This window comes from Mastigoproctus giganteus, chromosome 3, assembly GCF_048544385.1.
Source record: "Mastigoproctus giganteus isolate SK-2022 chromosome 3, ASM4854438v1, whole genome shotgun sequence".
Lineage (NCBI taxonomy): Eukaryota > Metazoa > Arthropoda > Arachnida > Uropygi > Thelyphonidae > Mastigoproctus > Mastigoproctus giganteus.
Genome location: NC_143577.1, coordinates 241,350,509 through 241,375,271, shown reverse-complemented (window position 1 = coordinate 241,375,271; position 24,763 = coordinate 241,350,509). Strand labels below are relative to the sequence as shown.

The 24,763-nt window shown below is 35.0% G+C and overlaps 1 protein-coding gene and 2 non-coding genes across 3 annotated transcripts; 2 read left to right on the top strand and 1 right to left on the bottom strand.

Moving 5' to 3' along the window:
* Window positions 1–1,654: 1,654 nt before the first annotated feature.
* On the top strand, window positions 1,655–18,717 carry LOC150088958 (glycine receptor subunit alpha-2-like). Its single transcript, XM_090370967.1, has 8 exons — window positions 1,655–1,743; window positions 5,715–5,794; window positions 8,953–9,020; window positions 9,254–9,480; window positions 9,589–9,671; window positions 9,799–9,933; window positions 17,425–17,807; window positions 18,051–18,717. Exons 1-8 carry the CDS (start codon window positions 1,658–1,660, stop codon window positions 18,216–18,218), a joined length of 1,230 nt encoding a protein of 409 aa, XP_090227093.1. The 5' UTR covers window positions 1,655–1,657; the 3' UTR covers window positions 18,219–18,717.
* Window positions 18,718–21,701: 2,984 nt separating this feature from the next.
* TRNAA-UGC (transfer RNA alanine (anticodon UGC)) lies at window positions 21,702–21,773 on the top strand. Its single transcript has one exon. It is a non-coding gene; the product is annotated as a tRNA-Ala (tRNA).
* A 406-nt stretch (window positions 21,774–22,179) lies between these two features.
* TRNAA-CGC (transfer RNA alanine (anticodon CGC)) lies at window positions 22,180–22,251 on the bottom strand. Its single transcript has one exon. It is a non-coding gene; the product is annotated as a tRNA-Ala (tRNA).
* Window positions 22,252–24,763: the final 2,512 nt, after the last annotated feature.

The following is a 24,763-nucleotide window of genomic DNA, read 5'->3' as shown; positions in this document are numbered from 1 at the left end:
AATGGAGACGTCGTGATTCTATCACTGCTTGAAATATTAGATGACAGAAATTGACGAAGAAACCTGAGAGCTCAGAAGAGTGGTATGTAGATCTCGTCTATCTACGCGCCACTCTAGGGATGTCACAAGAAATGATATTAATACAAGCAGATCAATCCATTAGTATCTTTTGCATTATTGAAACACCCATTTTGTTCCAATAATTCTTAATTGGGTTGAGGTTTGGGCTATGTCCAGTCCATGTTATTGTGCGAATTGTATCCTTCAACCATTTTTGATCCTGTGAACAATAAAGACAGCGAAACAAGCTTTTTGGGGGCGATGTGCTACTAATTCCGATGAGAAAAGGCATCTACTGTAGCACTACGTGCCTTTACTCCTGTATCCTCCTCCGATGCTGTTTTGAGATCTGTAGATTAGGATCCTCAGTTTCTGACACACAGACGGACCAGAAATCTGTCCTGCTCTGCAGAAGATATTTCTGGATGTCCACTTCCTTTCTATCCAGTCTACAATATCCATTCAACTTTCTAAAATTCTTCGATGATACTATAGAAGCCAATGAGCCCTCGTCCAGTTATGTTCTCCCATCTTCTGTGCCAAGCTTCAACGATATATCTTTAGGAAGTGGAATTTTTAGTTCTATGGAGGCATGCATGGACCACAAAATTGGTGGAAACAGCGGTGGAGTACGAACAGCAGTACCATTAAGAAAATACCGTCTAACCCTTTCTCACCCTTTTTATTTTCTTGCCTAGAGCGTGTTTGAAGACATATATTGCTGAATCTGTTGCAATAATAAATATCCTCACGAAGTTTGTCTTTTACCATCCAAATATCCATTTCTGTTAATTTTATTGCCGGGGTTATGGCTGGCCCTCGAGCCATGGGCCTGTTTGCACCATAATGTACTAGTTCTTGCATTTGTCTAAGGTGGTAGCACGTTTTCTTTTCTAGGACACTAAAGTATCACCGCTGAGGAGTTGATGAGCCCTCAACTTTCCTCCCCGAAAGTTGAGGACCATCAATTTGAAGAGATACAGGAAGCTGTCTAAACCTACGCTGCCATTAGGCACGTTTCCTAATATTTTTGCACGTATTGTGTAAATTAAACCATACACTGGAGATTTCTTCTAATCCAAGAAGAAAACCGTTTATTTAAGAGGAGTTTTAAGGAAAAATGTGGGACCGAATTTCAGGAAAAACTTGAAAATACAAAATAAGGAACAGACTGTAGATAAGTTTCCCAAGGGACACAAGAAACCTGGAGAGACTATCAAAAGACTTAAATTGCAGAGTCCATTGGAAACAAAAAATAAAAGAAATCCTGAAAGAGCTGAAATTAAATTACCGGATGATTGCAAAAACTGTATTGGCTTCGTCTAAAATTAAGAAGAAACTTGATATTGATGATCTTCAAACGATGGATGACTCCTGAAAAAGGACCTTAAGAGAATTGGATCGAAGATGACGTTCTTTTCGACACATTGAACAAATTTAAGGAATTCCAAAGATGCGCTGCAAGATCCGTTTCAGTAATTACGTGGACATTGTACTCTGTAATGTATTTGCATCAATTTGAAATTAAAATCTTCTCTTAGAGATCTTCGATTCATTTCTTGGTATTAATAACGAATTCTGTTTCCACAGGTTACCCATGCCTCATCAGCCACTACACATGGAGAGGAATGCATTTACGTCAATGATGTCTTACTTCATTCTTCTAGTGCTAAAATCTGTCAGGTGAGCGATTCATTTATTAAAATTAGTTTGCGACACGCTTCAATGACGTCTTGCGAAATTGGCTCATCAATAATCATCGCGCACCTCAAGAAATCGATATTTGTCGTATTAAAGTAAACACGAATTAAAAGAAAAATGTGTTTTTTCAAAGTGTGGACTACGCTGTTAGCGAATGAATAAATTTGTTTTTCCTTCGCTAAGAATTTTCACGAATTTTGTTGTTTTTCACTCCAAAGGTTACGTGATTTTGTTTTTCAACTCAAAACCCGAGTTTCTCCTCTCGAAGACAATCCGATCATCACATACGATATATACTGAAGAATATGAACTCCGTATTCATTTGAGTCACCCTCATACTTTTCAGAGTACAGTATACAAAAATGGACGAAGCAGTTTTGTTTCAGCCATATACTGTTCTCTTTCAACCATTACTGTTCTTTTACAATCATTACTGGTCTTTTACAATCATTACTCGTCAACTACTGCTGTTCTGTTTCAACCATTACTGTTCTGTTTCAATCATTACTGGTCCGTTTCAACTATTGCTGTTCTGTTTCAATCATTATTGTTCTTTTTCAACCATCGCTGTTCCGTTTCCACCGTTACGCGTGTGTTTCAACCATTACTGTTCCGCTTCAACCATCACTATTCAAATTACTGTTCCCTTTCAACCACTGTTGTTCTTTTTCAACCATTGCTCTTCAAATTACTGTTCAGTTTCAACCATTACTGTTCTGTTCAACTATTGCTGTTCTTTTTCAACCATTACTGTTCTGTTCAACTATTGCTGTTCTTTTTCAACCATTACTATTCAAATCACCGTTCTTTTTCAACCATTACTGTTCAAATCACCGTTCTTTTTCAACCATTACTGTTCAAAGTACTGTTCAGTTTTAACCATTACTGTTCTGTTCAACCATTACTCTTCTTTTCAACCATTACTGTTCTGTTCAACCATTACTCTTCTTTTCAACCATTACTGTTCTTTTTCAACTATTGCTGTTCAGTTTCAACCATTACTGTTCAAATTACTGTTCTTTTTCAACCATTACTGTTCAGTTTTAACCATTACTGTTCTGTTCAACCATTACTCTTCTTTTCAACCATTACTGTTCTTTTTCAACTATTACTGTTCAGTTTCAACCATTACTGTTGAGTTTCAACCATTACTGTTCTGTTCAACTATTACTGTTCTTTTTCAGCCATTACTGTTCAAATTACCGTTCTTTTTCAACCATTACTGTTCAAATTACTGTTCAGTTTTAACCATTACTGTTCTGTTCAACCATTACTCTTCTTTTCAACCATTACTGTTCTTTTTCAACTATTACTGTTCAAATTACTGTTCTGTTTCAACCATTGCTGTTAATTATAGTTGAAACAGTATAGAATCATTGTACTGTTTCAGCCATTACTGTTGAAATTAGTGTTTCAGTTTCAACCGTTACTGTTCTGTTCAACCGTTACTGTTCGTTTTCAACCATTACTGTTATGTTCAACCATTACTGTTCTTTATCAACTATTACAGTTCAGTTTCAACCATTACTATTCAAATTACTGTTCTGTTTCAACCATTACTATTCAAATATCTGTTCTGTTTCAACCATTACAGTTTAAGCAGTACATAATCACTGTTATTGTTTCAACCATTGCTGTTAATTATAGTTGAAGCAGTATAGAATCATTGTACTGATTCAGCCATTACTGTTCAAATTACTGTTCTGTTTCAACCGTCGCTCTTCATTACAGTTGAAATAGTACAGGATCACTGTATTGTTTCAACCATTACCGTTCATTACAGTTGAAGCGGTACATAATCACTGTATAGTTTCAATCATTACTGTTCAAAATACTACTATGTTTCAACCATCACTGTACTGTTTCAACCATTACTGTTGAAATTACTGTTATGTTTCAACCACCACTGTACAGTTTCAACCATTACTGTTATGTTTCAACCGTCACTACAGTTTCAAGCATTACTGTTCAAATTACTGGCTGTTTCAGCTGTCACTGTTCTGTTTCAACCATTTCTGTTTACAGTTGAAACAATACATAATCACTGTACTGTTTCAACCATTACTGTTCAAATTAGTGTTCTGTTTCAACCATTACTGTTCTGTTTCAACCATTGCTGTTCATTATAGTTGAAATACGTACTACAGAATCACTGTTATTGTTCCAACCATTACTCTTCATTACAGTTGAAGCAATACAGAATCATTGTACTGTTTCGACCATTACTGTTCAAATTACTGGCTGTTTCAGCTGTCACTGTTCAAATTATTGTTCTGTTTCAACCATTTCTGTTTACAGTTGAAACAATACATAATCACCGTGCTGTTTCAAACATTACTGTTCAAATTAGTGTTTTGTTTCAGCCATTACTGTTCAAGCTACTGTTCTGTTTCAACCATTACTGTTCAAGCTACTGTTCTGTTTCAACCACTGTTGTTCGTTATACATGAAATACGTACTACAGAATCACTGTTATTGTTTCAACCATTACTGTTAATTACAGTTGAAGCAGTACAGAATCATTGCACTGTTTTAACTGTTACTGTTCAAATTACTGTACCGTTTCAACCTTTACATTTTTTGTTTCGGCCATTATTGTTCAAATTTTCGTTATGTTCTTTGTTTATAACGCCACTACGCTATTTCCCATTATTAAAATATAACTTAAAGGATTTGAAGTGATTTGGTAGTTGAAGGATATGATTTTATGAATGAAGTTCACCAAATCATATCCAGTGAAGGTTCATCAAATCATATCCAGTGAAGGTTCATCAAATCATATCCAATGAAGGTTCATCAAATCATATCCATTGAAGATTCATCAAATCATATCCTTCAAGTCATATCCAGTGAAGATTCATAAAATGATATCCTTCAAATCATATTCAAGAAGATTTTGTCAAATCATATCCTTCAACTACAAAATCACTAAAATTATTTGATAGTGAAATTCGATCTTGTTGGATAAGTGAGCCTTTGTAGTAGAAAACTAGATAATCACTATACTATCCTGTCAAAAGTAATGGGACACCTTTTTAAATATTGAGAATGAAAAATTTTATCATTTAAATAATTTTTCCACAGATGTCACACCAGTGAAACCAGCCTGGAATAATGTAATAAAATATGATCTGGTTCGTTAAGTTGGAGAGTCTGACACTAAATGAACTTCAACAGTCTAAAATGAAACATTAGAAAAAAAACTTGGAGAGAAATTAGAACTTGAACAAAATTTAAATTTCTACGCGAACAGAACTTTCTAAGAACTCCACCAAACTCTCTGTTCGTCCACGACCTCCCCTTAATTCCAGGGTTAGATGTCTGTCAGATGTATTTGCTCATCTTTTCAAATCAGCTTTCATTGCGAATATTTTTCCACGTCCGATCAATGAACACACGCACTGAGAAAAATCAATTTCAACTGGCGATGAGTTTCGCCAGCGTGTCTGTTGTTTTAAACTAACGACTTCTTTAAACTTGAAGGCGAAGCAAGGCCGAAAAGGCACATCGGCAACTTCCACGATGATCACAAACAAGCCTAGGTGCTCTCTCGGGAGAAGGGTTTGTTAAAAACTTAGATTTGTAGCAATCGATTACGAGCGAGCTGACACAGACCTCGTGTTGAAACTGCGGTAGCTCTCCGCCGTTTACAATATGTTCCAACTACGGCGGAAGTCAGTTGGCAAACAAACATTACGCCCTCCCTTCTCAGGTGTTCGGAAAACTTCGACGCAGAAAATAACTGAAGGCATTATCCCCTGCTTGCCCTTCGGGGAGCGATAATATTGTAAAGAAATTTTGGGGCCAACCAACACGCAGTTTCAAGGGACCATTGCGAGTTTAGAAAAGGTCAACACAAATGGGTTCAGAGGTAGACGGCGGAGGGCAGTCAGTCTTCCGTATGCCGCTATCAATTGCGCATTTTAAAACGTAAATATTTTTGTATTTTTCAGCTCCCAAAGTTTGGATTTCGATAATATTCTGCCGGATAACCCAAAAGAATATGACAACCTTCAGCCTCCCATAGAAAACGGTGAGTCTGAAACAATGCACAGTTTGATCTTGTTAGGATTTGAAAAAAAAAGTTTTTTTTTTGAATGATGAATGTGTGGATAACTGGATAAATTATTAGATATCATTTAGTTCATAAAGATTTGATTAGATAGCAGTCTATACGATTTGAGCCGGTGTACTTTTGGATGATTTTATTAGTAAAATGAGATTTGATTTTATACGATCTGGTCCAAGAATTGAAGTGATTTGTTAAAATTTTAATTGACATCACACGACTTGATTTTATAACTGAAATGATTTCATGACTGCAGCGATTTCATGTGATTTGATAAGCGAGTCACTAATTGAGAGATTTGATGAGTGAACTACTTTTTTTTTGATATGATGTAATGAGTGAAGTAAGTTGACAAAAACTGTTGATTTAATTTAATATGATCTAGTTCTATAAATGATCGATATATGCGTTATGATGAGACAATGTATAAAATTTATACCACATGAGTTAATTTGATAAGGGGACGAGGTTGAATGATTTGAAAAGCGGATACTCTTTTGTGATTTGAAAAGAGAACAATCTTGTATGATTTTTATGAAAGCTACAATTTCTTATGATTTTAAAACTCATTGTGTATGATAAGCGAACGATCTTGTATGATTTGAAAAGCGAATAATGATTGGAAAAGTAACGATCTTGTATGATTTGAAAAGCGAATAATGATTGGAAATGATTGGAATAGTAACGATCTTGTATGATTTGAAAAGCGAATAATCTTTTATGATTGGAAAAGTGAACGATCTTATATGATTTGGGAAGCAACGATTTCTTATGATTTTAAAACTCATTGTGTATGATTCAATAAGCGAACGATCTTGTATGATTGGAAAGACAAACGATCTCGTATGATTTGATAAGCTACGATTTCTTATAATTTTAAAGCGAACGATCCTGTATGATTTGAAAAACGAATAATCTTTTATGATTGGAAAAGCGAACGATCTTGTATGATTTGATAAGCAACGATTTTTTTAAATTTTAAAACTCATTGTGTGTGATTCTATAAGCGAACGATCCTGTATGATTGGTAAGGCAAACAATCTTGTATGATTTGATAAGCTACGGATTTCTTATGATTTGATAAGCTACGGATTTCTTATGATTTTAAAGCGAACGATCTTGTATGATTTGAAAAGCGAATAATCTTTTATGATTGGAAAAGCGAACGATCTTGTATGATTTGATAAACAACGATTTCTTATGATTTGATAAACAACGATTTCTTATGATTTTAAAACTCATTGTGTATGACTTTATAAACGAACGATCTTGTATGATTGGAAAGGCAAACAATCTTGTATGATTTGATAAACGAACGATCTTGTATGATTTCATGAACGAACTATGTTGATTGATTTAATGAACTTGTATTATTTAATAGGCAACGATTTTATATCACTTTAAAAGTGACTGTCTATGATTTTATAAGCGATCTTGTATGATTTGGAAAGGATTATTTTGAAGAAGAATCTTTATTGCAATGCATGGCTATCGTGTATGATTGGAAAGACAAACAATCGTGTAGGATTTGAGAAACGAACGATCTTGTATGGTTTGATAAGCAAAAAATTTATATGATTTAATAAGCAATGATTTTATATGATTTAATAAGCAATGATTTTATATGATTTAATAAGCAATGATTTTATAAGATTTGAAAGTGATTTGTATGTTTTATAAGCGGACGTCTTATATGATTTGATAATCGAACCATTTTGTACGATTTGATATGCAAATGATTTTGTATAGTTTGATAAGCAAATGATTTTGTATGATTTAATGAGAGATTTGAAGAGTGAAGCAATTTGATATCTGACTTTATATGATGTTATTAAACGGGTGCAGTTGACATCTCTAATAATCTCTAAGATTTCATTTGATTTAATATAATTTAGTTCAGTAGATGAACTGATTTGATACATCTGATGTGAGGAGGCGAATTATTCGGTGAGATTGAATTGGTGATATACGAGTTGATTTTATAAGTGAAAACATATTGTAAGATTTGATAAGAGATACGATTCTGCCTGACTCAAGTAAGAGATTTAGAGTTTGAGGTAATTTGATAAGATTTTTTGTTTTATACGATATTTTATTTAATCGTATAAAAGTACGATTTTATTTTATATTTGATCTAATTCAATAAGTGAAATGTTATTTTAAAATCTCTCATTTACTTGATAAGTAAATGAGAGATTTGATAAGTGATTTATAAAGTAAGTGAAAGAATTGATAAGTAAATTTGTGAGGGATTTGATAAGCCGGGAAGAATCTGACAAGTGAAAGATTTGATGTTATTTTATAAGTGAGAGAATTAATAAGTGATTTGATAAGAGAGAGGATTGATAAGTGATTTGATAAGAGACAGAATTGATAAGAGGAAATTGATAAGTGATTTGATAAGAGACAGAATTGATAAGAGGAAATTGATAAGTGATTTGATAAGAGAAAATTGATAAGTGATTTTATGAGAGAGAATTTATAAGTGATTTGATAAGAGAGAGGATTGATAAGTGATTTTATAAGAGAGAGAATTGATAAGTGATTTTATAAGAGAGAGAATTGATAAGTGATTTAATAAGAGAGAGAATTGATATGATTTGATATGTAAGTGATGGATTTGATACGTTAATTTCAAGTAGGAGATTTGATGTTATTTTCAAGTAGGAGATTTGATGTTATTTTCAAGTAAGCGATTTGATAAGTGTAATTGACTTGATAAGTAAATGAGAGATTTGATCAGAGATTTGATAAGTGAAAGAATTGATAAGTGATTTGATAAGTCGGTGAGTGAGGGATTTGAGAAGCCAGGGAGGGATTTGGCAAGCCAGAGCTTTGTTGTTTTTTATGAGATTTGATAAGTAAGCGAGAGATTTTAAACGTGATTTGGTTATTAAGCGAGAGATTTCATAAGTGTAAATGGTTTGATAAGTGATTTGATTATTAAGCTAGAGATTTCATAAGTGTAAATGATTTGTTAAGTGATTTGATTATTAAGCTAGAGATTTCATAAGTGATTTGATAAGTATGTGAAATTAGATATGATAATGAGTGAATTAAGTTGAGTTTACATTTTCAATTTCTAGCAGGCTGCTTTGATTTGAATTCTCTTAATTTTCTAGGCAACCCAACGGTTGTGAGGTTCCACGTGACAGTACTCAGCCTGGATTCGATTAATGAGGGTTCTATGGTAACGTTATTTTCCCCCACATACTCCATTCTTAGATAAACGAAACAAATCTAGATTGCCTTCATCCCTTTTGTATACTGACTTTGCAAATTATTAGTGCCACTGTAATAGTTCTGCGCAGCTTACAATAATAAGTAATCGCGCCACCTACTAAGTTCATAAACAGATTGTCTCATTTAAAAATTTTCTTTAATTTTGATTACACGCTTTACAACTGAATCTTCTCGTTGCAGACGTACGTTGCTGACATTTTCATGTCCCAAAGCTGGAAGGACCATCGGCTGAGACTTCCGGAAAATATGACCTCGAAGTATCGTCTGCTTCCGGTAAATTGGCTGAAACGGATGTGGAGGCCCGATTCTTTCTTCAAGAATGCCAAGAGGGTGACCTTCCAAGAGATGACGATCCCCAATCATTATATCTGGCTGTACAGCGACAAAACCATCCTGTACATGGTGAAGTAAGTGAGGATTCAAAAGACAATTGAGTTGTATTTGGGTCTGCTTTTTATTCTTAATTTGAGCACAGGGTACTGAACCTGTTATTGCAATGACCCGTATCTTTTTAGGCTGACCTTGCTCCTCTCCTGCGCGATGAAGTTCGAGACTTACCCCCACGACACCCAGACTTGCACAATGAAGATCGAAAGCCGTAAGAATTTTCATCCCCAAATTAATAATGGAATTTATTAATGGTAAAAATCAGAAGATTCTAGTGAATCTTCTAATTTTGGATTTGGATATTAACCATGTTCTCAAGGCGAATTCTTACTTTGCAGTGTCCTACACCACCGATCATCTTATCTTCGACTGGGAAGAAGATGTGCCTTTGGTTGTCGATGATTTCATAGAGCTGCCTCAGCACAACCTGGTGGAATCAAAGCTAGGCGATTGTACACAGGTGTATTCCACAGGTTCGTATTGAAATTCGTATTTAGTATCAATTTTAGACCATTAAGAAAAGAAACTCTGTTAAAAGAAATTCTCGATAGTACGTTCTACACTGTTTTTTTTTAAAGACTTGAGAGAAAACTTTGCTTTTCTTTTTCCTTATATTTCAACTTTGGAGCAAAGTGACACGCAGATGGCAAGTTGCCAACTTCAGTTGGCCAATATCCATCTCTCGTAATCTCAGTGGAGTGTGCCCACATGGGAAATATGTTTGGAACATGAAAACGTTGTTGGTATGCATCTTCCATAAAATGTGTTTATCTCTATAGGGATGCTGGATGTTGCATATCGTATGATGGAGTAGGAGGAAAAGTAAAATAAAACAGCCAAGAGACTCGCAATTCAAATTTATGTATGACGCCACTTTCACCAATTAAAAAAAATCAAAATTACAGCATTTATCGCTGTAATTTTAATTTTTTTTGTCCAGCGAGAAATTTCACCCACTGAGAGTCTCTTTGGTTGGCATGTAAGGGCAAAAATCCCTTAGCACCTCAGGTTGGAGCCGTTCCTTAGAATCGTAGACTACCCACAGCTTCATGTACTCTTCTTTCAGATAATACGTTAATAGTTTTTGGCCAAAGTGCTGCTGTATCATAAAGATTGTCCACTAGGACCATAAATATTCTTTTTTTAATATTTATGGTCCTAGTGAAGAGCCTCGGGGTCTCCCACAAATATCCTTCTGAAGAAGAGGGTGTATAATCATCTTCGAAACGTTGATGTTATTTAAATTCTTTCTTTATTGTTGGCACAATGCATTCCGATGAGAATCGTGTGTCGTTACCACTATGGCCTGAGGACCAAACACCAGAATTAAAAGCATCCATACTCTGCCCGCAGCCAACACATCGAAAAAAGACTCATTCTATCCAGTGCAGGAAAGCATGCTAATATTATCATTGATCGACACGTGCTCTTGCTGATAACCTAGTTACTAGTGAATTAACAGTCAATATCCATCGCTCCAGCAAACAACTGAGCAGACACAGCTAACCGTAGAGGCAAAGGGCCGGGCATTAAATACAAACAGTGTTGAATCACTAAAAACCAATATTTCCCACAGTCTTTGATATCTAAGTCAACTGTATCGGTACGATGAGAGTACTGCTACACTCACCCCACAGCACTGATCTGTCCCTAGCGACAAATACATCTTTAACCCTCGAAGGCGTTCGTATGGCCTCCCTTAAAGGACACCGAGGCGAAGGAGACCTCAAGTTTAACAGATTTTCAATACGACAGTTATTAAAGATAAAGGTTAGAACTTAGATGATTTGAAAAGTATCACAAATTAATTTGCATAATGAGAGTCTGCAAAAAGTTATAATGGATAGTAATGTAGGTAATGAGGTTACTAAAACATGCATTACCACTGTCTAGACAGCCAAAAATACATATTATTATAATTGGAAATATCGATTATTTAAAGTGACAAAAACAATTATCTAAATCTAGAGGTCGCCTCTGTAGCATGTACGCAGTGCAATACATAACAGACGCATTAGATTTTCATATCTTAAGCTAATTGAATATTTTATTTTTCTGATTAATAGATGCAAAAAATAATTAACTGATTATCTTGTTACCAAGTAATTACTAATTGATTATAAATATATATATATATAAAGTAACTATTTTCACTTCACTGCACATATCTCACAAATTAAACAATCGTAGTATGCTATCAACTCTTTCGTAATGCAATTTACTTTTTATTCCTGGATTTAAATAACAATTAAATGCAACCACATATTTAACGATTCTACTGTGTTAAATAAGAAAATAGTAACAATTTTATGTATTTAGTGAACTGATAACAAAAAACGCCGTTTTTTATCATCAGTTTCTGCCATATTCCCATTTATTCCTTTAATCAGCCACATCAAACAATATTCAATATTTCAGCTGCAATATGTTGGCCCGATTTTAATGAGATTTCGATTGGTTAGACAAATCTATCCGCTGTGAGTCGAAGTGTTACATGCGAACGGACAGACGGATATGATGAAGACAATAGGCGCTTTACACGTATATGCTAACACCCTTAAAAAGGAATTACTGAAGAGTGTTCAGTTTCAGAAAAATCATTTTGTTTGCCCAAAGTCTGCGATTTCTATCTCCCCCCCCCAAAGTTAATCCCCTCCATTTTTCACTCCCCTGTTTTTTGAAGGGTACTGCTAGAAATGCATTAAGAAATCAATTTTCATATTTCGGAAAGAGATTTATGTTTAACTTGCGCGAATGCGATATTTTCTTTCAATATTTTGGTTGGGAAATCGCACGCGAAGAAATTGTTATTCAAGCAGTTGGACAGAAAAATTTATGATTGCTAAGGCCAAAGTGTGGCGTGTTTCCCTGTCTAAAGATGTTATTCTTGAAGAAAAGATTTCGCTTATTCTTAAGTACGTGATGAAAATAAAATCTCCGACTGCTTCTCAATTGAGAATATTAAATAGTGACGTCATCAAGTTAAATAACTTCGTTAGAATTTAAAAGTTGGCTTTCGCAGAACAGCTCGCTTTCATTTTGAAAATGATAAAATAAATTGCTCGCTATAGTACGAAAAAACTGTACGTTGGAATAGAAGGATGCGTATGTATACTATCATCTCAAAAATATTAGGACACTCTCGTATTTTCTCAGCTTTTGTTCACTTTGAAAAGTATTTAGGACAAGCTGAGCACCCTGTGCGTCTTACCGCGACTCTTGCCTCTCTTTGCTGATATCTTGGATGTTTACTCACGCTTTGATACCCGTTCTTATCTTCATACAGATGGCTTGCATCATTAACCACAGCTGGATGTGCGCCCGATTACTTTTGTGAGGGTAGTGTATGTTCAAAAGTTTTCTGAGTCACCAGAAGGTTTACACAATGGCTGTCATCAGGACTAAAAATTATCTAAGCTAACAGTTGCCTATAGTAACAAAACACTAATTCAATGGATAAATATACACTGTTCTCCAAAATGTATCGGGGATCCATCTTTGAAGAGTCCACTGGACCTTGCAGCAACAAGTGCCACAGACCGGTATATAAGAAAGAAAGAAAGATAATTTTTTTAGAGGTAGTGTACTTTTTTATCATAGTATATAATTCTTTATTAATTACACACGAACCCTGTTTGCTTATTAAAGATCGAAATAAATGCCTCGAAGAAACGGGGTTAACTTTCCAACCACCATCCGAAGAACCAATATGTCAGTGTAATGGTATGCAGTTTCATTTGAGAAACAATTTTTCTGGCAACACACACCAACTTGACAGGGGCAATATTTCTTAGAGACACTTGCTACTGCCATCATAATTCCCGCCATTAATTATAAAAGTTAATTCCGTTGGTTTAATCACCGATCCCTGTGGTGCCCTGTTGTTTCGGTGGTCATAGTAATTTATTAAAGTTGTGTTTTATGTCCATGCAGCTGTTTGTTGTGTAATACCAAACCACAAGGAAATTGGGAGGAATAATTAATTTGGATATAAAAATTGCGCTTATAGGGATGGATTTACCTCGGTCCAGACGACAAAAGTACTGCGCCAAACGATTTCTTCATCGTTCAAGCAACGTATCATTTATTAGTCTCAAGAAATCTGCAGTGTGACGTAACAATAAGAATTTCATTTTAGAGCAAACGATTTCTTCATCATGCTAGCTAATATCCATTGTTAGTCTAGAAATCTTCAGCATAATGTAACAATAAGAATTCCATTTTAGGGCAAACGATTTCGTCATCGTCCATCATCCATTATTAGTCTAGAATTCGGTAATGTGTGACGTAACAATAAAAATTCATTTTAAAGCAAACGTCTTTTTATCGTTTAGTGAAATATCTATTATTAGTCTGCAGTATGAAGTAACAATAAAATTTTCATTTCGGAGCAAACGATTTTCTATCGTGCTGACAAATATCCATTATTAGTCTAGAAATCTGCAGTGTGACGTAACAATAAAAATTTAATTTTAGATCAAACGATTTCTTCATCGTGCTAACAAATATCCATTTCAATCTAGAAGTAAAAAAATTTATTTTAGAACAAACGATTCCTTGATCGTCCATCGTTCATTATTCCATCATCATCCATCCTAGAAATCTGCAGCGTGACGTAACAATAAAAATTTCATTTCAGAGAAAAAAATTTTCTGTCGTGCTAATAAATATCCATTATTAGTCTAGAAATCTGCAGTGTGATATAACAATAAAAATTACATTTTGGAGCAAACGATTTCTTCATCGTAGTAGCAAATGGCCATTATTAGTCTAGAAATCTGTAGTGTGACGTAACAATAAAAATTTCATTTTAGAGCAAACGATTTCTTCTTCGTCCATCATCCATTGTTAGTCTAGAAATCTGCAGCGTGACGTAACAATAAAAATTTGATTTTAGAGTAAACGATTTTTTATTGTCCTAACAATTATTAATCTAGTAATCTGCAGTATGACGTAACAATAACAATTCTTTTTGAGCAGACGAATTTCTTCATCGTTCTAACAAATATCCATTGTTAGTCTAGAAATTTGCAGTGTCCTGTAACAATAAAAATTTCATTTTAGAGCAAACGATTTCTTCATCAAGCTAACAAGTATCTATTGCTAGTATAGAAATCTGCAGTGTGATGTAACAATAAAAATTTAATTTTAGATGAAACGATTTCTTCATCGTGCTAACTAATATTCATTGTTAGTTTAGAAATCTGGAGTGTAACGTAACAATAAGAATTTAATTTCGGAGCAAACAGACTTCTTAATTGTTTTAACAAATAGCCATTATTAGTCCAGAAATCTGCAATGTGACGTAACAATAAAAATTTAATTTTAGAGCAAACGATTTCTTCTTCGTCCATCATCCATTGTTAGTCTAGAAATCTGCAGCGTGACGTAACAATAAAAATTTCATTTTAGAGCAAACGATTTCTTCTTCGTCCATCATCCATTGTTAGTCTAGAAATTTGCAGTGTGACGTAACAATAAAAATTTGATTTTAGAGCAAACGATTTTTTATTGTCCTAACAATTATTAATCTAGAAATCTGCAGTATGACGTAACAATAGCAATTCTTTTTGAGCAGACGAATTTCTTCATCGTTCTAACAAGTATCCATTGTTAGTTTAGAAATCTGCAACTTGACGTAACAGTAAATATTTCTTCCAAGTTTCTTGGATGAAATATTTATTAAAATAAATAAATTATTAAAATATTTATTAAAATAAATAAATGGTATATAAATAAGATAAAATAAGATAAAAGTGTTAAAATACATAGAAGCTTTCGAGACGAAGTGCCTCTTCATCAGCTAGTCGGTGAATGGTGTACTTCATATATACTGATGGTTACAATAGTAAGTCAGTTGGGCATGATCACGAGTCTGGTGTCGGTAGAACAGAATTAAGTGCACATGATGACCGCCAGCCCTCATCGCACTGCAACACAATACATTCTATAATAGGGTGTAAGTGCACTCCCCTCGTGCGATTCATAGTACTATTATTGGTAGCTATATGCAACGCTTCAAGCCATGAGCGCTAGCGGGCGACGGGGAATTGAGATATTGCAGCAGTCGAGATTCCGATCCCCGAGGGACAACTGCGAAGATATCGTCAACATAACGACACCAAAGAGTGATAGGAACAGGTAAGTTCAAGAAAATCTGACTCTCAAGTTCCTCCATGGCGATATTGGCCACGATAGGACTAACAAGAGCACCCACAGCTGTGCTCTATATTTGGCGAAACAGAGGGTCATTGAACATAATCACGCCTCCCCCCCCCGTTAAACACAGATTGAGAGTGGTAAAAATATCATCTGTAGAGAGCGAGGTTCTGTCTCCCAATGTGGTATCCCTGCTCAAAAGACGTCTCGCGTAGGCAATAGCCTGTTGTAGAGGAACAGAAGTTAACAGAATAACCACATCAAAGGAGACCACAACCTCGCTCTCAGAAATGGTAAAATCTTTAATAATACGCAGAAAATGCGTACTACTGGAAACAGTGTAAACAGTTGGTGAGAAGATTCCAACATTTCTCTTTTACTTTCTTTGGGTCAGCAGTTGGATTGACAGCTATTGTATTTATATTAGTCAGGTCATCATTGAGGAGACGATAATCGTTTAGGACTAAGTTCCACACCAGGGGTCCAAGAATAGATCCTTGGGGGCAGCCACGAGTAATGTCTGGATATAGACTGGTGTTTAGTTTGTATTAAGACAGAGCGATTACTAAAATAGTCCGTTGTGAGAAGGTATAATAACTGAGGGCAATTTGCAACTCTAAGACAACGAAGGACACTTCACCATAGTGTATCGAAAGAAATTGAATTAACTGCAGATGAGAAAGGAAACGTTGATGTGGGGATGAAATACGATTCATTTAGATTTCTGATTCCAGCCTGCCCAGGGGAGTCAAGGGTTGGATCGTCCTGCTGGAAGAGCCTATCTAGTATTGGTCCAGTTTAAAGAGTCTTCAGTATTTGTTATAACAGTATTAAGGATATCTCCTGGATTCATTTTGTTTCTGGAGATTTTGTAAATTAAACCCAATGGATCCTCGTTACCAGCAGTTTTTACCAAATTTTGCCAGGATTCCAACTTATTATTATTATTTTTTTTATGGTTTTGACATTTAAATTCTTGGTGTAGTCTTGAGAGTTCTGATGGTAAGATATTGTTGTTTCTTCGGGCTTTTTGAAAGGTTTTTCTAGTTTTGAGTTCGTGTGACCACCAAGGAGTGGTTTTGGTGGTCAAGAACTGTCAAGTGGCTTTCAGAACTGTCTATTGAATGAGAAGTGGTAATTCTTCAGGAATATCTTTAGTATCATCTGAAGGAAAATCCTGAAGGATTATTGAATTTTCAAAGTTGCTCCAATGAATATTACGAAGAGAATATCTCACAAGGGTGACGTAACAATAAGAATTTTATTTTTGAGCAAACGATTTTTTCATTGTTGTAACAAATAGCTACTATTAGTCCAGAAATCTGCAGTGTGACGTAACAATAAAAATTTCATTTCAGGGCAAACAATCTCTTCATCGTGCTAACATTCATTGTTAGTCTAGAAATCTGCAGTGTGACGTAACAATAAGAATTTTATTTTTGAGCAAACGATTTCTTCATCGTTCTAACAAAAAGAATTTTATTTTTGAGCAGACGATTTCTTCATCGTCTGCACAAATAGCCATTGTGAGCTCATATATCTGAAGTGTAACGTAACAATAAGCATTCCATTTTAGATTGAATATTTTTATCATATGTACAGGATGTCCGAAAAAAAATTGTTCATTGGAAAAAAATTAAACTTTTAAAGAGAGGTAAATTCTTGCGGTTTTCACTTTTATTTATTTAAAAATTAATCTTATGTTTGTTATTTTAATTGTTTAATTAATTTTTTAAATATATATATATATATATATATATATATTTTATTTATTTTTTTTTTCAATTTTTCACTTCCTCACTCAGGTAACTTCACCTGCATTCAAGTGCTCTTCACTTTGAAACGTCGCCTTGGTTACTACATGTTCCACACCTACATCCCTACGTGCCTCATTGTGATCATGTCCTGGATCTCCTTCTGGATACGCCCGGAAGCTGTCCCTGCAAGGGTGACGCTATGTGTCACCAGCTTGCTGACCCTGTCCACCCAGCACGCCCAATCTCAGAAATCCCTACCCCCAGTGTCCTACATCAAAGCCATCGACATTTTCATGTCTTCTTGTACAGTTTTCGTCTTTTCTTCCCTTATGGAATATGCCATTGTTAACATCCTCATGGGGGAGATCGACTGTGATGAAGAGGCCCTCAGGAAGGGGATGCGCAGTGTTATATTATCAACGAAAGTGACGGTACGTATACCAAAGATATTAATGGATTTATTTTAATAATTTTGAAATAAATCTAAGGAAATTTGAAATACGGTATGCCGCGGCACTCCGGTGTGCCGTGACCGGAGTGCAGTGGCTGTTATGAAAAATGGCAGCCACTGCATTAATCGATTGACTTCCAATGTGTAAATGTATAATAAGTAAAAAAAAAACTCTGTCATTATTAGCGCCCCCTGGTGGCTTAAGGTTATTTTCTATTTTCAGGAGAGTGGACATGTCCCAAATGGTGCCAAAGTGACAGCCATTCTTACATCAGCCCAGCGTCGTAGAGAAAGGGCCATACTGGTGGACAAGATTTCCAGGACTGTATTTCCTCTTTCCTTCCTCATCCTCAACGCCATCTATTGGTCAGTTTATTTGGACTCGGTCTAGTGCGCATGTCGATCCAGTGACACGGCGATATCCCAACGACGTCCACAATGGCTCATAACTTTTGCCTTCCAATGAACTTTGAAAGTACAGCGAATGTATACTAAGGTGCCAAAAGTTATGGGATACCACTTAATCTTTGCCATTTCCATTCCAACTTGGGCAACCAAATCTAAGCGCTCACCAACTCTTTATTAAGTAGACAAGTAGACTTTTGCCATTGGACCGTAACTTTTGGTAAAGTAGTGTAGGTCTGCTTTCCGAATTGAGCAGACCTTACTGAATGAGGAGCTGTGTACATATCTATATTCGTCAAGTTCGTCTGGTTGAGGGACAGCAACTCGTAAACTGTGACAGAAAGCTTTCAAATGGTATCCGATTTGAAAACTTTCTTTCTGAAAGTTCGCCATGAATTTTAGAATCTGCTTGCGCCATCTTTCTTTCTCTTCCTGAACAAACAAAGCTACAGTGGCGCCACAATGTAGTCCTGTCTTCGTGATATCTTTGCATGAATCAGCAGTTAGCTTTCAGTCTATAGTAGGATTCAACTCTCAAACCGATCACTCAACGGTAATCTTGAACTTGAAAAAATAAATAAATACAAATTTCAGTGGAATAGAAAGAATAATGGAAAAAAAAAAAACAAAAATGTAAATCAGTGTACATTAAAGATTTCTTCTTTTTCTTCTCTGCGTGTGATTTGACTTTTGTCTTCTTGATTTTGAATGAATCCCTTAGCATATATTTACCTAAATTCTAGCGTTTGAAATCTGGTGCTTCCTATAGTCTGAAAAATACGGTAAGCCTAATTCTATTTCAGCACTCATTACTGTTGATGTTTCGTAACAATTAGAAGAATGGAATTCTTTTTACGTTTTCCATATCACCCCCACAATACAGTGGGGGCCGGACAAACAACAAACATTTTGGGTTGTTTACATATCGAAAGATATATTACAGCAGACGAGAAATTAAACTGTGTTCTGGATTGATAGAGGTCTGAGACGCAGTACGCGTCTTGGGAGAGTCTTGATAATGAGGCAGCGTCTTCACTCTTCAAATTACTTCGTAAGTAGGCCAGCAGACGAGACTGATAAATTTAGGGAAGTCTTAAGAAATTACTTACAGCAATTAACCAAACTTTTCGTGCAGAAGAAACTTTGTTGCGTTTGTATAAGACAGAAAAATAAAAAGAAAACAATAGAAAAACTGTTGGTTAGTTCTTACAAAGGGGATTTCATAATAGTGCCACAAAAACTGAACCAATACTCCTTCACCGGTAAAAGTTTATTAATTGCTAAATATATTCTCCTCCTGTTATATTCATTTGCATATAATACAAGGCTCTTCTACAGTCCCAAAGGAATCTCTCTGCGGTTGTCTTGTTAAGTTTAGGTGATCCTTTGAGATTAGGTATTTGCTATTTTCCTAATTACAATGTTGTGCATAAATTCCACCAGGTACCGTTATTTATTTATATACACTGCCCTGCCATTAATATATGGACACCTGCATATCAAAAATTAACCTATATTTACAGAGAAAGTAACAAAGTGTTCTGAAACTTTTAGCCTTCATGACATCCTCTGCCCTCCTTGGAATACTCTCAACCATTTCTTTGTAAATGACCTCCGATATTTTCCGCCATTTGGCCTTCAAAGCGGCGATCAGTTCAGCTCCATTTACATTTGTATCACAGCAGACGAGAAATTAATTATTGCATAATGGAATTACCACATGTTTACCTGATTTCTTTCTTTTTGAAATACTGATGCTTCCCATAGTTTGAAAAATACGGTAATTTTAATCCTATTTCAGCACTCACTACTGTTGTGTATAGAACCATTTGTATTTGGAACTGTTGGTTCAAATTAAGTATATACATATATTTATATGCTCTCTTTAAGCACCAATAGTTGACATTATTTACGTGCACGTACTGACCAAAACATTAGAAACCTCTGTCAAAGTGGTCATGAACGCAGTTTCAAGGTTAGAAGCACCACATTGTCTGAAACTTTTTTTTTTTTTATCTCAAATATATGAATCTGTTCCTTAGAGATTATCTGTAGTTTATCTGATTTTAAGAGAACAGCATGCTGTTAGCTTAACCCGAATCGAAACCCGTGGGATGAATTGGAGAAGCGCGTGAAAAATCGACCGTGGAGGAGGACTTTACAAATATGGACTTATTCATTATGAAAAAATGTATATTATTAGTAATTTATACGAATGTCTGCATTGTCTTGGTGTACCTATACTTTTGACAGTGCAGTGTATTTTGAATTTACTTCAATTGGCCCCTATATTGAAGTGGACTGAACCATTGTAACTGTTCAGTTTCAAGTAATTTATTAACATGAAGCAGTAACTCGTCTAGTGGCGCCATCTATCGATTATATTTGCATTTATTATATTACGTTTCTTTAGCAGCTTTTAAAAGCATTGGAATTAGGAAATAGTTCTTTTTGATTTGAGGTTTTTGCTTATATTTTTAATTAACTGTAATTTTATCCATGAAATATTTAAATATATAGCATGTAGGAAGGAAGAAGCACTTCTGTCTTATATTTTTTATGATTTACAAGTTTTTGTAGACTTTTTAAAATAAACTGCTGTTGGAATAGCCACGTATTTTAAATTACTTTAACAAATACTTCTCGTTTGTAAACTTCTGTTTACTTGAAAAAAGCGCAACTATTTTATTAAAAAAACTATTTAGTTGGTAAGCATGTTTGTAAATATAATTTAAAATAAATAAAAATTAAATTAAATTAAATAATTAAAATTATAAATTAATATAAACAAATATAAAAAATAAATAAAAACAAGAATAAATAATATTAAATGATACAAGTGTCCACTTATAGACAAAATTTAAATTATTCCCCCCCCCCCAAAAAAAATATCAAAATGTTTTTTTATCTTTTTTTTCTGTCCAGGGATTATGACACTTTATTCACGAGATGGCAGTAGGTATACCTAATGAACTAATTTTAGAAATTTAATATTAACGTCTATTTATTCCATTTATATATAGTACAATTATATTATTTTACGTTATTTATCATATGGTTATTCCTAAATATATTTATCATATTAACTTAGATTTAACTAATGGTGTCGTAGTTATAATAAATAGTACACCGATTTAAAAAAAAAAGGAATATTCGACCGTCAGATGGCAGCAGATGTACAAGATAAAACAATTTTGGTGGCTCCACTGGAAAGTGTCAAGATCAATGACAGATGATCAGGTAATTGCAGATTATCTGTTCTAATTTGCATAAAAATTCTTTGCAATAAGAAAATGGATGCAATTATAGAGAAGTCTGTTTTTAGGGTTTGAAAAATCTTATAATAAGATACAAAAGTTTAAAAACATATAAATTTTATTTATATCCCAAAAACATTAACATTATTTAAATGATAAAAAGTATTTTAATATTCATTAATAAGAAATTTAAAAGTCAATAGTACCCACTGGGGGGTGTAGCTCAGTGGTAGAGCGTTCGCTTTGCATGTGAAAGGCCCCGGGTTCGATCCCCGGCACCTCCACTTCATTTTTTGTACTCAAGCTACAAAAAATAATTATTTTGAACTTTATTATTTTATTAAATAAAATTATTAAATTATATAAAAAAATTTATTACATTGGTTATGCATAATCATAAAGTTATTAAATGTTTTATGTGATTTATTATTTTATTAAATAAAGTTATTTTATATCCCTTTAATTTTTTTTCTAATTCTTAACGTCACTATTTTTAATTTGTTTTTACCACATTTCTAAGTACTTTAGAATCTTAAATTTACGTTGTTAAAAAATAATTAGTCATTAAAAAAAATACTAAAAAAATTCGAACGAAGTCGAACCCATATTATCTGCAAAAATCAGTGTTCTAGCAAAAATCAAGCTTCATTTAACAGTATACCAATATATTCTGATTTAAAAAAAACTTCCTGGAGATGCCGGGGTTTGAACCCGGGACTTCTCACATGCGAAGCGAGCGCTCTACCACTGAGCTACATCCCCAACACGTTTTATTTTCCTTATAAAGCAGTTTTTTATTTGTTTGTAATTAAAAAAATATTTAATAACTTCACAACCTGCTTGAAAAATCCATAAAAAGTTTGCAAATAAACTCTTAAACTGAGCTCACCAGGGAGACCCAAAAAGATGAAGTTTTCATTACAGAGGAGCGCGAGGGTTCTTGGATGACAAAGTCTTCCAGCAGGAATTTAAAGGATGGCAGACAGAGGGAACCTGCAGAGGAAACCACAGGAGGGGTGAGTGATAAGATCAGCTTAAAGTATATAGGATGGCAGAGTCCACTAGGCGAAAAGTGTGGTAAGGAGGCTGGAAGAGGAATGGGTAGTGGCCTGGGGTGTTAAGGAGGATTTGAGTCATGGGTGCCCAATGTGGGGGATAATAGTGAACATTGTTTATTAGGAAGTTCCAGTGGGACTGTCGTTTAGGGACTTTCTCTCAATCGATTTAATAAACTGAATTTTATGTTGTCTCCATAACTGGAATACGCTGCGAGACTGTGGTGGCTCTGGACAGAGGAATGGTATTTAAATCGTTGCTGTTCTTTTCTCCATTCATAATTGAAATCGTTTTTATAGCAGCAAGGAGAAGAGATTCAGCAATAGTATGCAATTTTTGTTTTTAACCCACCAGTAACTTTATTTTTTGTCCAGTTCAAGATGGCTATTTTCAACAAAATTGCGAAATTTATAATTTTGATTTATAAGAAAATTATTAAAGTTCCAAATAATTTAAACTATTATTTTAACCTACCTTGACGCTGCACGCAACTTACATCTTGAGTACTCCATACAGAATTTAAATCTGGAGGAATCGAGCACTGCTCCATTCCTGGATTGCTGCTCGATTCATCGAGTAGGAATCGAGCAAGTCTGGAGAAATCGTCCACTGGAGATCTCGTTTTAGAAAGGATGTAAATCTTCTGGAATGGGTTCAGTAAAGGACAACGTGATTGGTGAAGGAACGAAAGTGTGGTCTTACCGAGAAAGGCTTCAGTTCTGCAAATTGCAGCGTCTGGAGACTTGGAACCTGCAGCACCTTGTTGACAGTACACACATGAAGGGACATAAGGATGGTTGCAGACAGTTGTGCAAAATTTTGCTTTCATTCAGAGAGTGACTCTTTGTTTGGACGAACGTTCATCTGTTGTTGTTGTTAAAATGGTTAGAATAAATTTAAGGAAGAACCAGACAAATCATTGGAGGATATTGACAAGCTTTTATTGTGAACAGTGTTACCGATGGAGAATATTTGACATAATAGTCATCCTGGCATGTAAATTCCGAGTATCCAATAGAAATCGATCTACCACCTTACAAAGACGCACATTATGCAAATTATTCATGACTATAGTAAAACGGGTTGCGACCACATGACTTCATTCCTGTTTTTTGGCTTACCCAGTGGGATAGCCACATCTCCAGTACCCAGGATGACAAGTCATCGTTTAGATAAGTATACATAGTACAGTATAGCTGCCAGTAATCAACGACTCACTGGGTAGAAGAAAACTCCTACAATCTAATCTAAACCTCTTCCTCTGTAATTTGAACTTCGGTCCCCAAAGGTCCGGAATTCTTATAGCATTGAAAATTCCGCATTCATTCATTTTATTAACCCCTCTCGGTTGCTTATAAATCTCAATAAAGCCAACTCTACATTCACGCTCTACTAAACTCGCTCACAAAAATAATTGTAAACCTTTTGAAATCATAACGGACCAATTCCATCTTCAGTGTTCCATCTTCATCTGGATTGCGATGGATTTTTTCAGAATGAAAAGGCAACTCTCCAACGTGCAAAATATGGACAATTCTGAAGATTTCCAACCACCGTCGACGATGATCAGCAGGAAGGAGTTGGTGTCTCTTTGGTAGTCTGCAGTGGGACCCATACGACGCAGTGTGCTGCGCATCGTCCTTTGGGACATTGCTCTTACTTTCATAATATTGTATTGTGGTGTCCACTGTCACACAGTAACCAGCTGTTCAGCTCATACACCCTTCGCTCACTACGAACATCCACAATGCGCAATATTCTACAGTTCTGTAGGGTGAATGTGATTTGACAAATTCGAAACCATTCTTTGGAAACACCCGACAGAATCATGCCCTTTTGAAACTGTGATATCTTAACTACGTCCCATATCTGTTACTGTCTCACTTTGAATTGCATGGCCCAAAGTAGATTGCCATAGTTCTAGCGCACGAAGCAGTTCGGCTCTTTATTGCAAGCTACATGGCATGACCCATTAAGGATGGGGTGGTCACAATTCAGTGATCACTGAGTGTAGATATTTTATGAGAAATGGAATTACCATGCTGTCACTGCGAGCTGCATGTGACAACTCGCAGTGACACCACCAACGAAACCACCAACTGCCTTCTCTCAGTCATATATTTACACAACCTGAAAATGAAATCGATTCAGTAAAATCATTGACAACGACGTTTGTCTCTGGTCAACCACTTTCTAGTAGCTTTAGTTGGTTTTAAGG